This window comes from Lepisma saccharinum, chromosome 17, assembly GCF_977018435.1.
Source record: "Lepisma saccharinum chromosome 17, izLepSacc3.1, whole genome shotgun sequence".
NCBI lineage: Eukaryota > Metazoa > Arthropoda > Insecta > Zygentoma > Lepismatidae > Lepisma > Lepisma saccharinum.
Window position 1 is genome coordinate 15,317,051 of NC_139245.1, and position 16,352 is coordinate 15,333,402.

Genomic DNA, 16,352 nt, shown 5'->3' on the forward strand with positions numbered 1-16,352 from the left:
CATGGCCATCTGTCCTAGAAGCAATGACTTTTTCCCATTAGTTTGAATCGTGAAAATAACAATTCTTCATTTTCTCTATAAGGGCCTTAATGACATTCCAATTTTTATGGGACATTGTTCAAAGGTGTCCTTAAAGATCCACTGTTAGCATGCAGTGGTGTGCCCAAAGGGACATACCCTCCTCCCCTCTTTTAGGTCCAGTATTCCTACACAAACAAGGTCAAAATATGGAATGATTACTAAGAAAAGTACTCTTAACCCTTTCAAAAATCCTGGGCATGCCACTGGTAACATCAATGGTTCTATTTTCATTACATAAAATTTGGAAACACTGTTTCAAAAGGGCATGTTCTAGAATATACAACCCTGTCCTCTATTATTGTCAGCAGGACCAGAGGGAGTGGGGGGGGGGGCAAGGAGCACTACTGAGTTCCTCTTCCATGCACTGTACTTTAAAACATCTTCAGAATTACTGGAAATACAGAAATGCTGTAAAGAGGAAGAGGAAGCATATTATATTCTTGTTAATACTATTACTGATTATCTTGTCTGAAATTTGCAATTACAAGATAAAAAAATAAGTTGTAATAATAATTTTATTGGGGTGTTTATTTAATGAATGCCACTTATTTATACACTGACAAGTGAAGACAGCAAACTGTTTTTTGTGTCAATTTTCTCCTCCGATAGGATAATCAGGACTCCTCCCCTGGAAATGAATGTCAGCCTAAAATTATATTTTTCGCACATATAATTTAATTTCAGTTACAGTAATTTGCATCAAGTAAGACTGGTAAATGTAGTTGCAAGAATGCAAAGCGTCAAACTGAAGCAGTGTTTTAAGGAAAAATGCATTGGTTGTTCTCCCTGCAGCTTGTAAAGTAGCAAAATATTATAAAGTACTCTTAGATCAAGCAGGTGACTTCGTTCATCCACAGTCCACACAGCACATCATCTGTCTTCAGCTGGCAATGGCCGAGGTTGTGTTGTGTACCTGTTGTAGGGTTGTAACTGTACGACTTTGAGATTATCATGTGAAACATTTGCGTCTCCCACAAACTGTATTCTCACTGGCTAAAAATGCGGAGCAGAACGGCGCTTCCATTGTTCTGCTATTGGTAAAACCAGCCCTTCAAAGGGATAACTCTAGACAGTTGCCGAACTTAAGGCTCGGCTGGACCTTTGGCCAACTCCAGGGCAGATTTTTTCGAATTTTCCTCTCCTTTCAAAATCCGCTATGGTATTCCAAAATCTGAAAAATTACATATGCTTAGAATTCTTTGTAGAGTGGTTTGCCTTCGCTGTTGTCTAGATATTATAAATAGTTTCATAGACTTACGTAACCATGAAACTATTGATAATATCTAGGCAACAGCAAAGCAAATCACATGAAGATTCACGTGAATGCTCTACAAAGAATTCTACGCACATGTATTTTTTCAATTAAAACCATTCACACTACTTGGATTTGTGTCGGGGGATCCTTAATGGCCGTTTTGAACAATCAATATCCTATAAAAATTTGTATGTTGTTAAGTTCAATACTTGGAGAGAAAAATAAGAACTCTTCTTCTTTTGCACAATGCAAACAAATGGGTAAAAAACATGGCTTCTAGGAAAGTTGACAGCTCAGGTGGAAGAACACTTCATCTTAATCTCACTGCTAATTGTGAGTAAAAAAAATGCACATGCAGTTTGGATAACAATTTCAGTTGTATGCTCACTAACATACCCTGTCCCGCTGTCAATATGTAAGTAACTTTTAATGTACTCCTTCCATAAATTGTGGAGTGGTACAAAGTCTTCATATTTCAAGTTCTTGTTCTTCAGTGAAAATAGTTTTAAGGTGCGTTTTTCTCTTGCAGATAACTGTGTCTTCTTTAGTCTGGGTTCCTTTTTCGTGAACTTTTCCTCTCTGGTTTTGGTTAACTTCACAGTCTGAAAACATGGAAAATCTTTTCATTTTTGTAAAGATTTCAAAAAATAATTAATATTTATCTCAAATGGTAACTTTCATGCATGTATAACAACAAACACTCCATTATGGAAAATTATATGTTGCATTTTTAATTAGGTCTTTGAGATAACAAAAATATTACATAAATTTACAAACTACGAGGTGTGGCTAGAAAAACACTGGATCGATGTTGCTATCGACAAACGGCAAGCAAGTCAAGGATAAGCAGTGCATGGGTGTATAATGTGATAATCTTGCCTATTGGCTGCGTGATTGCCTAGGGTGCACGGCGCTCAGTTCTTCTGTAGCTTGTGGATGAAGTGAACCGTCCATCTGTGCTCCGTCGGAAAAAAATTAAGTGTAAAAGTGGAACAGGGTATCAATCTGAAGTTTCTTATCAAACTTGGAAAATCCACCACAGAAACTTATGGTTTGTTGTAGGAAGTGTACGGAGATATGTGTTTATCACGCACTCATGTGTTTGAGTGGTTTCAAAGGTTTAGTAGAGAGGGACGAGAAGTGATCGCGATCGACAAGCATCCTGGACGGTCTTGCACATCAAAAATTGAATCAAACATTGCAAATGTCGGTGAATTGATTCGAATTGTGTACCCGAAGGTCAAACTGTCAACCAACAATATTTCATTACGATGCTGGTGCCCTTCGTGGGCAAGTAAAAAGACGACAACCTGATTTGTGGAAAAGCAAGTCATGGATTCTTCATCAGGACAATGTTTCTGCCCACACGGCATTGTCAGTCAAGGCTTTATTGGCTAAGTATGGGAGCCCAGTGTTAGAACATCCATCCTATTTGCTGGATCTCGCTCCATGTGACTTTTTTTTTATTCCCAAAGATCAAATCAGCACTGAAAGGAACCAGATTTAAGACCGTAGAATCTGTGAAAACAAAAGCGACGGAGGTCATGAACATGGTTTCGGAAAATGATCATTGCTTCCAGCAATGGAAGATTCGTATGGAGCAGTGTACCGATGGTGCAGGGGGTACTTTGAAGGGGATAATGTTCATATTGTACAAAATAACCAATAAAAGATTTTGTAGCAACAGTCCGGTTTTTTCCTAGCCACACCTCGTATACTACAAAGTTAAGAAATCACATGAGTCAAAATATTTATCGAGCCAGCATCCTCATATGACATATACTTTGATTTTTTTCTGTCCATTGATCGTTTTGGCATTAGTTACAGAAAAGTTATGTTGATTACACTTTTGCTGTGAATATTTATATTTTTCTTAAGAGGGGATGGTTTTGGTGCTTGTTTATATTATGTTGGTTTGAGTTTGGTTAAAGTTTGTTTTAAAGGTTAACTTTAAATATATAATATATCAAAAACAGCAAAAACAAAAGAGAACCACGCTTTACGCGTCCACACGCAGACCCTATTCCACGTGTGGTGTTCCGTATAGTAACAGATATCCCCTGAGATATCTGTTAAGCAACAGACGAACTTTAGCCTAACTTTAATAATCGGTAACTAGAGGAGGGCTTAATAGGCTTATGATTCACTAAAATGATAGAAGGTCAGACACCTTTAAACGACATATTTATTCATTGAAAAGAACACCGCTTGTGGCATAGCTGCCACCAAACATGAGCACTTCACTGTACATGACACAAAAAAGATATACAAAAGATTTTGTACTTACATATCAGCCGTTTTCACACTATATCAATCATACCTGGGGCCGTACACACACTATTTCACTCTTTATCGCCACATCCCGACACATGGACAATTTTGGGGTACACCACACTAAAAATTTAATATTATGTGCTTCCTTGGTGTAACAAAGGCTTTGGGGGAGTGATAAATGAGTTTTCCTGGCTTTTCTTGGATGGATGGCTAAGAACAACTTGGATATTCTCTGATATCCTATGGATGCTTCTATGGCGTCAGTTCTGCCGACCATGTGGTCTGGATTTCCACATGGGATGAGGGACACAAAACTCGCTATTTTGCTGAATTTTCACTGGGATCCTTAAATGCACTTGTGGACACAATATCCCACTTGGTCACACACACTTAGGCCTGTGTTTACTGTAACAGGACCTTAGATCCCTTTTCCCTTTATGTATCCTTTGTTGCTGGCACAGGTGGCCATTCACACACTGGATTTTACCAGCAACTTCCAGGTGACCTGCTCTCAGGTGGGTCTGTAATACAAGTGAGCTTGAATAGCATGCTCAGAACACAATAGGCCATCTGAAAGTGTCCTCTGTGACGTCACAGCCTTGAAGGCTTCTCATTGGCCAGCTGGAGTCCTTTGAGATCTTTCCTTGTCTGTAGGAGAATTGCCACTTTCTCCCACCAGATGGCAGAGTTATCAATTGCTTAAAAAGTGTACACAAAAGTGTTTTTTCCACCTTTTCTGGCTTAATTATGCCAGATAATTGCAAATGAGTTTACTTTTAATAAATTAGGCATTATTTTACCCATGGGTGAGTGTTATCTCTGATTTTCAGTAAAGAATAAAAGATTTAGTAAACATGTGATTTGGAGCACATGGTTTTTGTTCTCCAAAATGGCTACTGTTAGCCTAACAATGGTTGGTTCTTTATAAATAAAGCATTTCTACCCCTCCCATGAGTGACAACTGGTTGGTAAACATGACCCATGATTCTAATTGGGGGTGGGGGGTATAAATCTCTGGGAGAATAGCTCTCACAAGCTTTCCCTGATGCCAACCTAATGGCCCTTGTACTTAGGTTGGCCTGTGGTTATTTGTGTGTGGGCATGTATGCCCAATGCTGATTGGTCATATTCTCACTTCAACATTGGGCTCCTGTGTACCCAAATGGTTAGTGCTCTCGCATTGGGTGTGAGCGGTTCCAGGTTTGATGCCCGGTGGGAGCCCCCAAAACTTTGGCGTTGACTCAGCGTTGTGAGGTCAATTGGAGAGTTACAGTCTCGAAAGCCAGAAAATGGTGGCGATTGGACTCTATGCACTGACCCATGTATTGCCCACTGAAAAGTCACTCTGGCAGTCCTTGTCTCTCAGAGGGTTGTCGAACATAGAGTCTAGTTTAGTGTTTTTATTTCAATAATATTATATTTTATAAAAATTGTACCTAATTGTTGCCCATCACCAGAGCTAGGAATTTTAGGTGCAAGAATTTGCCAATAAAGGTGCAAAAAAAGGTGCCAATTTTTGTACAAAAAAGTGCTAAAATAGGTGCCAATTTTTGTACAAAAAGGTGCTAAAATAGGTGCCAATTTTTGTGCTAAAATAGGTGCTAATTTTCAGATGTAAAATTTATTGTGAGCAGTGCATATACATATATGATTCAACTTGTCTGGATAAACACATAGAGTATTTTCTGGTTTTAAATCGTTTAATATAACTAAGCAAAGAAAATTCTCTGATACATTAGAAAGCGGCATAAGGAAAACATGTTTCTTCTTACTTGCTTAGAATTAGTCATCTAGAAAACTGTTAAAATAGATTACATTCAAAATTTCTATGTTCTTCTGAGTGAGGCTACATCTGCGGTCACCAAGCAGTTGAAAAAGAACGTTTAACGTCAAGAGACACAAGTGGTGCGTATTTTGTTTTCAACCGGTAATCCACATCCTTGTTGATTGCGACTTGAACATCAGGGTTTTAGGCTAAACTTTGTTCTAACTTCTCTTTCCCGACCCCTTGCAGCTCTCCTTGCACATCCATCAAAACAGCAGACTGTGCTTCCTTTTCAGGACACTGCTCCTCCAGTTTTGTGATTGCGGTAGTAAGGAAAGAGAAGCCAATATAGAGTTCATCTTGCAATTCCTGTTTAAGTGCAAGTTTTTTGGCTTTTTCTACAGCTGAGGAATCACTAGGCAAAGCATCTAAAAATTTCGATATTGTATGGAAATGACTGCAAATAAACACTGCAGCTTTTAACCATGTACCCCATCTAGTGAGGATGGGAGAGGGTGGTAGTGGAAGTTTTGTAATTTCTACGTACTTCTGTATTCTAGAAGGAGCCTTTTTCAGTATTTTCTTAATGCTAGAAACAAATTCGTTCACATATGTATATTCATTCATCTTTAAGAGCTTCACAAACTCGATGCAAAGCATGAACAATGCAGGTCACATGTTTTAAGTTAGGATACATATTCTTCAGATTAGAAAATGCAGCTAACATGTAAAATGCTTGGTCTGTAAGAACTAACCACACACTACCATATTTTACGCCCTCTGGCCACAATACAAAACATGCATCATTGAAACTTTGCATTAAACTTGCATTATCTGTTTTGCCGAGAAAATAAGTTTTTAAAAGAATGGGTTTCACTTTATGTCCATTGAGAGGTGCTACTAAAATGTTCAAAACGCACCTGTTTTGCCTATCTGTGGTTTCATCTAGTAAGAAATAGATTGGATGGTCAGCTACTACTTGCCTGATCTGCAAGATTTTAGCTTCATAAAGAGGTTGAAGGTAAGATTTCCTTAAGGTGGTCTCATCTGGAACTGACTTCCCAGTATATTTTTGCAAATATGATTTCATGACAGGATTGTTAAGTTTCGAAAGAGGTATTCCACACACTATAAATGTCCTTGCTGTCTCACTGAAAAATTCATTTTTATTTCTGGAACTAGAAGATGCAAGTGCCTCACCAATGAATTGCTGTCGCTTCCCATCTTTACCATCTCGTAGTTCTTTATTGACGTGCTTCCCACTTTGTAGATGCTGCACAACCCGTGTGCATTGGTGTTTGTCATCAACAGCAATAGAAATATCACACACATCACACCTCAGAACAGATCCATCACTCTGAATGCCGTCACCGCTAAACCGTTTAACAATGTCCTGCAGTTTCCCAACATTTACTTTATGTTTTGGCATGGTGAACAAGCAAATCCGATGCATCGATCAGTCGATCACAGACTGCAGTTACCTTGCTCGCTGATACGGGAGAAGGAAACAAACAAAACAGCTTTCCTACAACAATTCGTAAACAATACAGCATAGGACAAAAAGAGCACAGCTTCTAGCAATTGTAACGCATCATTGTTGGCACTGTTTAAAGTGCGCGTGCTTACTACATCAAGGTCCAAGAACTGAAGAAAGTCGATTCATTGTTGTGCGGTAAACAAGAATCGCGTGCCAAGAAGCCGTGCCTCGAATGTAGGTGGGGCTAAACAGTGTGCGAGTTGTATTTAAAAAAATGATAAAGATGCAAAAAGGGCGAAAAGGTGCAAAAGGTTCTGAGATTGTGAAAAAGGTGGAGAAGGTTCCGAGATTGTGAAAAAGGTGCAAAAAGGTGCAACCGAAACACCATGAGTAGAGTTCAATACGTGCTTATTTTGGGGATGAGTCACTTTTTTACCCACTTTCACACAAAAAAAATTAAGGTGCAGCACCTAAAATTCCTAGCTCTGCCCATCACCTATTTTGGAATATTTATTACATTTGTAGTTTAAGACTTTGAAAATGTGTTTTCCTTACAGAGGGCAGTCCAAAATTCAAGTAATAATTATGTCCATGCAGGGTGTGAAAATAAAATTAAGTGTCCTCAAATAAGAATGCTGGGGAAAACAGTTGTATAAATAAGCAGAAGGATTTTCTTCTTGCATCGTGTATAATCGTTTATTTTCGTCCATTGTTGGTGTTCTGTGGCACTGATAAAATTATACTTGAATTGTTATGAAGAGCTGTAGTAGCAATAATCAAAAGCAGGTTTTATGTTATATTGGTTAAGAATTTTAACCCTTAGTACGCCGCGCGGTCTGACGAAAGTAAGCCCAGTGTAGCCGAGGCTTTGAGCGGGAAATTTGAATTCGTATACATAATGGAGAAAAATCGTAATAACTCTGGCACTATGGGACCAATCTACTTCGGATAACTTTTCTTTTGCAGGCAATACATCGGTGCATGCAACCATGTAAAATTTGGATGCCCCAACCGCGGGGGGGTTACGGGCGGGGGCTGCATGCCCCGAATTTCAATGAAAAAAAACATAAAAATGTGGAGTTTGCCCCCTCTTCTCCAGCTACTTTGGGGAGAAAACCGGAACTTTTGCTTTTTTTCAAAGAATGGACCTTCCGCAACAGAATGAAACTTGATTCATGTTCGTGGGTGCAATACAATTTGAATAATAAGGCAAAACGTAAAACTCTAGCGAATTTTAGCCAATTTGCATATTATTCATAAAATTGTTATAACTGACACTATGGGACCAATCTACTTCGGATAACTTTTGTTTTGCAGGCAGAACATCAGTGCATGCAACCATGTAAAATTTGGATGCCCCAACCGCGGGGGGCTTACGGGCGGGGGCTGCATCCCCCGAATTTCAATGAAAAAATCATAAAAATGTGGAGTTTGCCCCCTCTTCTCCAGCTACTTTGGGGAGAAAACCTGAACTTTTGCTTTTTTTCGTTTGCACTTGCATCTTGTGTAGCTACTGTGAATCTATTTCTCCCTTTTGACTCGGCTCTTTGTGGAAATATGTCCGGAAGGAAACGATTTTGCATTACGGAAATCGATGAGCTGTTATATGATACGAAGTGTTTATGGTGAGGCCTTTGTTAGTCCTAACAGAGGAGGGAAGGGAGCCTTTGCAATCGTTTGTTTTGTCTATACTTCTGGATAGACGCACGCTTTAGACTCATGCTTCTGGCCTCTGGCTATCGTCAACCTTCATTGCATTTCTAACACCGCCAAACCTCATCTAATCCCCTCTCTCCTTGCCCTACCCCCTCCCCCCTGCCACTACTTCAGCTGGATCACCAGGTCTAAACATAAAGAAGAATGTGTGCCTGATCAGTACTAAATCACAGCGTTGGAAGCTTGGAGGAAAACAGCATCGTAAATACCAAGCATTTATTGTGTCTGTCAACTGAAGAGCGAACACGTATTTGGGTGAGCCCAAACACGTGACATATTCCGAGAAAGGAGGGGGGGGGGATTTGGAATTTTCGAAACGCGATTGCAAAACATGTTCCCGAACGAACTGTCAGTGTTTCAACCTCAATATACAAATATAAGTGTGGCAAACCCTCAATAATTGTATCTAAAGGTGTTTGTAACATATGTGTTACAGCGGCTACAAGGGACATACTTTTTTTGTAACATATGTGTTACGGCGGCGAACTAAGGGTTAAAGTGCAGGCTTTTCAAATGCATGGGGATGTTTTCAAGCATTTGTAAAATGAGAACTATTCAATACAGACTTTTTTTTTATGAGATGACTGGGACTTTCACAGAAAGTTGACTAACACCAATGCTATTAGAAGAAGAAAATGGTAATTTGCTCAGAAGTGAATAGAAAAAATCCAAGAATATTTTAAAGCTAAACTCTTGGTAAATTTATGCTTATACCGTGCGTCCATTTCGATCTTCAGCCGAGAGATCGGGAGAAGCATGGCAGGCGGCGCTGACGGAGATGCCGACATTTGCGGCCTGAAATGCCCGCTTATTTTTATGGACATATGCAGACATTTATATAAATATTGCAAAACGAGCACTAACCTGTGTTATAAGAGTACGGTTTTAATTTTAGTAGCTTAGTGGCTGTATGTGCCGATGATTTTGACACGCCCAGCTCTTGTGAAACACGGCGTAGAGGTTTGTTTGGAGAACGTTCTAATATGCCGCACTAATATCATCGAGTTTTGCTTCGGTTAGAATCCGTCGTTGTTGCTTAGGTGTTTTAAAATTTAACGATCCAGTTTCTCGTAATTTAAGGACAAGATGTCTAACCGTATCTCTATGTGCAGTTGAAACGCCTGGGAATTTCTGTACAAATTGCCTACACACGTCTCGACACAAGTCTGTTTTCACGTATGTGTAATACATAATAAATCTTTGTTCTAACGTGAACCTTGCGGCTGGCATTCCAATTGTCTAACTGACACAACACACATACACACTGCAATAACACAAACAAGTAACTGCAAGTAACCAAGAATAACACTTTTGCGCACAGTACGAAATTAACACGCTCTTGGTTTACATTGCCCGCCACTATATTCATAGCTCTGTCTTCAACTAGTCGCGAAGGAACAAAAAAACTCGAGCTCGGATATTTCGGATTGCAAGGAAGCTCACGAAAACCATTGACATTTAATGGTTTCGTCTACAGCGTAATCTTGATACAGTGTTGCATATTCGAAACCTTCAAACGATTCCCATGGCCACAAAACTCTTTCAAGGATATAAACTTAAGCAGGACGTTACTGATCAAAACTATGATTAAAATGCTTTACTATCTGTGGCTTTTAACATCGTTTCTAAAGCGTATTTATTCGTGTATATAAGAGCAGAACTTGGATGAATTACAGAAGAACTTTTGCGTGTTATAACACAGGTTAGTGCTCGTTTTGCAATAGTTATATAAATGTGTGCATATGTCCATAAAAATAAGCGGGCATTACAGGCCGCAAATGTCTGCATCTCCGTCAGCGCCGCCTGCCACGCTTCTCCCGATCTCTCGGCTGAAGTTCGAAATGGACGCACGGTACTTAGAATGGAATACTTACACACTAATATGTATCAATATTTCAAACAAATTTTAATTATTACAATTTCCAAGTATCGGTATCATTGTGCATCAGAGAGAGTATCAACATCGGTAATTATTGACTCTGGGAATTATGCGTGAATTTTTTTCCGTAGACATGAAAAACTCCAACTTTTATTAATCCAAATCCCAATAAATTTACACATATTTATAAGTACCCTGAGGCAAGTTTTTCACAGTTAAGTTTTTATTTTTATCGAGGAATGAAAAGACAGCTGCGTAGAAAATAAAACAGAATTCTCTTCATCCGTTTATTTGTTAGTGTCCTTTACAGAACAATCTATCTGACAGATCGAAGATTACTGCAAGACAATATATCTTGAAGTTGATTATGTAAATTTGAGTTTGAAATTCTTATATAGGATTTTCCAATAAGAACGATATGATTACAATAAAATAAAATAAAAACTATTTCATATACAACCAAACTTTTTTATATTATTTTGAAGCATAGTTTATTACATTATGTTTTGAATAACACATTTAAGTGTCCACCTCGACTTCGTGCACACGAGTGAATTCAATGAACCCAATTTTCAATGACTTTGTGCAATAACTCGGGGCCTAATATCACGAATGCAGCATTCGATGTTCAATCTTAATGCATCAAGGGTTTGAGGTCTGTTTGCATAGACTACAATTTCAAATAACCCCACAAAAAGCAATCTAAAGCAGTTAAATCACAACTTCTTGGAGGCCAACTAACAGTTGCATTTCTTGAAATTATCCTTTCACCAAACTGTTCTTGCAATATGTCGATAGTAGCATTAGCAGTGTGACATGTGGAACCAAATGTCCTCCAAATCAATTTCATATAAATTTGGCCACAAAAAATCTGTTAACATAAATCGGTACAGCTTGCCAGTCACTGTAACTGCATCTCCTACCTAGTTTTGGAAAAAAGATGGTCCGATGATGCCACCATTCCATAAACCACACCACACAGTGACCTTTTGCGGATACAAGGGCCTCCCGTGAATCTCTTGTGGATTGTTTTCACACCAAAAAAGACAATTTTTTTTGTTAACATATCCACTTAACCAGAAATGAGCTTCATCTGGAAAGATAATTTTTTGCCCAAAATTATGATCCATTTCAAGTTCAATAGAACATGTATTTTCATGAATGTTTTGGATAATAACCAAACATTCTTGAGGCGTGTATTTAGCCATGATGATTTGGCACAGTATACTAAACAAATGACAAGTGACAGTTATAACATTTGAATCATAGTTGCCAGATCATTTCAAAATCATATCATTCTTATTGGGAAACCCTATATAATTAACAATTTTAGTATATCCCATAAAAATTTTGTGACTTGCATTTGTAGATATATATCTGAGTCTCAGTATGTGAAATGGCAAATGTAAACTCTGTACCTTTAATTAAATATTTTAAATATATATACGGTTAAATTGAATTCCATTACATTTTTTGGATCCATTGGAATGACACACACTTCATATTGTACATATATTTGTACGTGCGTGCGCACGTGGGGTGGGTGGGTGGGTGGGTGGGTGGGTGGGTGGGTGGGTGGGTGGGTGTGTGTGTGTGTGGGGGCCGTGAAGGTGGTAAGAGGTGGTAATACGTAAGGTTGAAATAGAGATAACATCTGCTTCTACTTTTGAATTTTTGGGAAGTTCTCCTTAAAAACCGGGAATTATACTTGATTTTTTCATGGTCCTAGGGTAGCCACCCTGATGTTACAATCTCATTTTTGCTGCTATTCTGAGAAACCTCAATTTATGTGCATTGCACAGTACTTTTGAAATTATTGTTAAATATATTTTGACTAAACTATTCATAATTATCAATATAATATATGTATCTAAGTTGGCTACTCTCTGTTGGTGCTCCAGAGCCACATCGCTACATTAACGATTTCTGGACTTAGAAAATATTTCAGTTGCCAATTTTTTTAAATCTACCACTCAAAACAAACAACAAACCCAATTTAGAGGAGGAAGAACCATTTTTCAAGACATTGGCTACATAGAGCCACTTTGTGTTTGAAAGAAATTCAATTTTTAAACTGAATACTGAACTTTTAATTATTCTGGCAAATGAGAATAATTATATATCATTCACAGCCTCCTCGTTTCTCACTTTTCTAGAAAACTGTGAATGTAAAAATATTTTTTTATCAGTGCATGCTCGTGTGAATAAAGCAAAATGAAATAATATGTGTGGAAAAAATTAATTCTGGCATCATTGAGTAAATACACAATCTAAATTAGTATAAATACATAAACTGTTTGCTTTCTGTGCACTATATGCTCAGATAGGCTAACTGGGACTGGACATACAGTTTAAAGTACAATCTGAACCACTGAGTCATGTGCCTCTTCCAGGAATAGAACTCCTGACCCCTTGATAAAAAGGCAACAATTTTCTGCTCTACACTATGTGCAAAGCAACTACAACAAGGAAGAAAATAATGATAAATGAAAATATAAAGTAAAAATATTGTCAGTAGTAAAATATAGTTACCTTCTGCACTTCAGTTTCAATCCTATCTCTCTTGCTTGCTGGCAAGTGTGACAGCAATAAGTCCTTAACAAAAGTTTTGCTGTCACTTTGGTCATGGGTAGTACTCGCTAACTCTTCATAGTTCTTCACACACATATCTTTAAGGCGTGTGTATGATTTCTCTTTTTCTGAAAAGTTAACAAAATACATAAGTCAGCTTTGTAGACAGCTTAATGCTGGGTATATTCTCTCCCTATATAACAGGTATGCAGGGGCGGTGCCAGAAATTTTCGACCGGGTGGGCAGAAGCACCATATTGATAGATTAGGGTGGGCAGTATAAATGTAAGACCACATATATATATATATATAGTATATATGTGTATGTAAGACGTATGTATCCCCCTCTCTCTTACACTCCCGATTCTCCTCTTACTTTTTTTCCCTTTCCTTTTCCTCTTTATTATTTTCTAATCTATCCTCCCATCTTGTTCCATTTCCTTTCGCTTTGTCTCTGATGGACACAATTATTTCAAGGAAGTGTTTACCATGTGCAGCCATACATTCTAATCACATTATTTCATGCATGTTAATACAGTGAAATGAATGTGAATTAGGTTTAAGCTTGTGTTGCAAATACAAGGCACATACTTGATTTTATGTATTCGGCGACAGTGATAGATTGATTGATTTGCTTTATTTTACTTCGCTTTTTGTGCCACTTTTGGCTAATTTGCGAAAATTGGGATAAGTGATGACATGATGAAATTGATGAATGGACACTCACAAACATACATGCCCAGGCCAGGATTCGAACCCAGGACCCCTGGCGTCGTAGCATGATGTGCTAACCACTCTGCCACAGGAGCCGACGCGACTGTGATAGAAAGTGCGATGGTTGACAATCGTGAAGTTCATGACATGTTCCTGAGCATAGTATTTTCATCGTATGAGTTTTTGACTGAAAGATTTTCTTACTCCTTGGGGGTCACTTTTCTTAGCTTACGAGGTTTGTACAACTTACAAATCTATCTGAATGTTAGTAGTAGCAGCAATTGGGTGCCAACATTTGAGGGGCAAGGACAATATACTTTTTCAAGGTAGAAAAGGCTTAGCATAAAGAGGCCATAGTGTGGGGGCAAAATGTGGAAGGGGAACTGTATCCCCTACTTCCCACTCCTCCTAATCGCCACCACTGCATGTTTGGATTAAAATGAACATCTTATTAGGAATGATTTAAAACACACACGGAAAACCAATTCTTTGTTCATTGTCCATGAAGTACTCATTCCTAGGCTAATGAAAGGCTATTTTGACAAAATATCACTAATATGTAATAAACAAGTTAGATTTAAAAATCTGTTCAGAATTGAAGAGATTATTAGCTAAGTTGCTATTCGTTTTCTGAACTGTCATGTTACTAATGCGGGAACATAATTTTTGAGGTAACAAAATGATTTAGGACACAAGGAATTCATCGAAGTTGATCACCGTACCAGTAATAATTCATCTATTTTTTATACAACCTTGGTGACAATGAAGTTCGACCAGAAAGGAATACGTGATTAAATGCACAGAGGCATAGGCGGTGGAATGGGTGACCCGCAGAAGTGACGCATGTGTGTAAGAGGAGGCGTGTGAGCAGGCAAGAATCGTGATCCCAGCATGTTGCACCCAAGGTCACGTAAAGAACGAAAACGGGGAACTATACGCGTGACATTGAACTTCGACCAGGCACCAGACTCATACGGAAAATTCCAGATAGTGGCGCATTCGACGGAAGCATGACGTCACGGACACGATAAGGGAGTCCGCCGTATATAAGCGCGTGCTGTGCACCGAGGAACCGCAGTGCATCATCACCATGGCCAGGGGCAAACCTATTGACAACACCGTGAGGAGAAGAGTGGTGGAGTTGCAACGGGATGGACTCAGTGAACGGGAAATAGGGTGCCAACTGAACTTACCCAAGTCAACCGTCCACTACATCATCAAACACCACCAAAATACGGGTACTACAGAGCCAGGTAAGGCCCCCGGTCGAAAACGCCTGCTGAGCGTGCGTGACCCTACAGATATTTAGGCACTATATCCAGACCAACAATCATGTTTCTGTGGCCGAATTACGACTGTGGACTCGAGAACGCTTTCACATTGAAGTGTCAACCTGAACCATTCGCCGTTACCTACAGCGATGCGGTTACCGAGTGTACAAGGCGAAACGTAAACCCTTCCTTTCCATGTTGAACAAAGGCAATCAACTACGGTGGGCACGAATGTACCGGGGATGGACATTTCGGCAGTGGAACAGGGTTTTGTGGACGGACGAATCCATTTTCAATGTTGTGTACGGGAAAATACGGAAAACAGTCATTTGTCGGAAGGAGGAACAGAATGAAGCAAAATGTTATGCATGTCGGGTACAGAAACCTGCGTCAGTGATGGTATGGGGATGCATGACGGCATCTGGGGTTGGCCCACTACACGTATGTGAGGGCATTGTGAATGCACATGCCTATACACGCATACTGGAGCGGCATCTTCCCACAGTGCGAAGGCACCTGTTCCACAGGCGGTGTCTCATCTTTCAACACGACAATGCCAGGCCTCATACAGCGAGGCTGACAAGAGAATGGTTGACTCGCCATCACGTGCGAACTCTGCCATGGCCACCATCGAGTCCCGACCTCTCGCCCATTGAGAATGTCTGGCGTGTTCTTAAGCGACGTGTGCAACAGAGGGGACCCACGACAGTGGCTGCTCTTATCGCCTGCCTGCAGGAGGAATGGCACCGCATCGATGTGGAATACCTTGAACGACTCGTCCGCAGCATGCCCCGACGCATTGCCACAGTTATTCGCCGACGGGGCGGCGTCACACCATGGTAAACAGGATCCCCTCTAACAGTGGTCGAACTTCAATGTCACGTGTAGATGGACGAAAATGTTTTATTTTGTGTGGACACCATACATTGCTGCGTTGCAGCGGAAATTTATGTTTTCCTTTGTTCCATGTAGCCTGCTGAATAAAATATGTTCAGCATATGCATGTGTTCTCCTTCTTTCACAACACACTCCTATATTGACTGGTCGAACTTCATTGTCACTAAGGTTGTAGATGACTTGGGTTGTATGGCGTAACCATTTCGAATACATTAGAATGTCAACCTGTGCAGCATACCCTGGAAACTGTATTCTTTCAGGGCAACGAGTCCCTGGCACCTGCAACCACTGTCAAAGTAATAATTTATTAGGGTTTGTATTTTGAGTGTCAGCGTGTGTTTGTTTTCGCTCCTTTGTTACTTTCATCTAATCACAATTGAACCTTATCGTCATGATTATTAAAATTAGCAGAAAAATGACTTAAAATAAAACAAATCAATGACGACTTACTCT

General features: G+C 39.4%; 1 protein-coding gene across 1 annotated transcript in view; it reads right to left on the bottom strand.

The window, feature by feature from the left end:
* The window catches only part of Pop4 (ribonuclease P/MRP subunit POP4), a 31,874-nt gene that overhangs the window by 2,106 nt on the left and 13,416 nt on the right, over positions 1–16,352 (bottom strand). Inside the window, exons 2-3 of the mRNA XM_083138492.1 lie at positions 12,980–13,146; positions 1,733–1,938 (exon numbers count right to left, since the gene is read on the bottom strand). Coding sequence (XP_082994618.1) covers positions 1,733–1,938; positions 12,980–13,146 — 373 coding nt within the window. The remainder of the gene's footprint in view (positions 1–1,732; positions 1,939–12,979; positions 13,147–16,352) is intronic.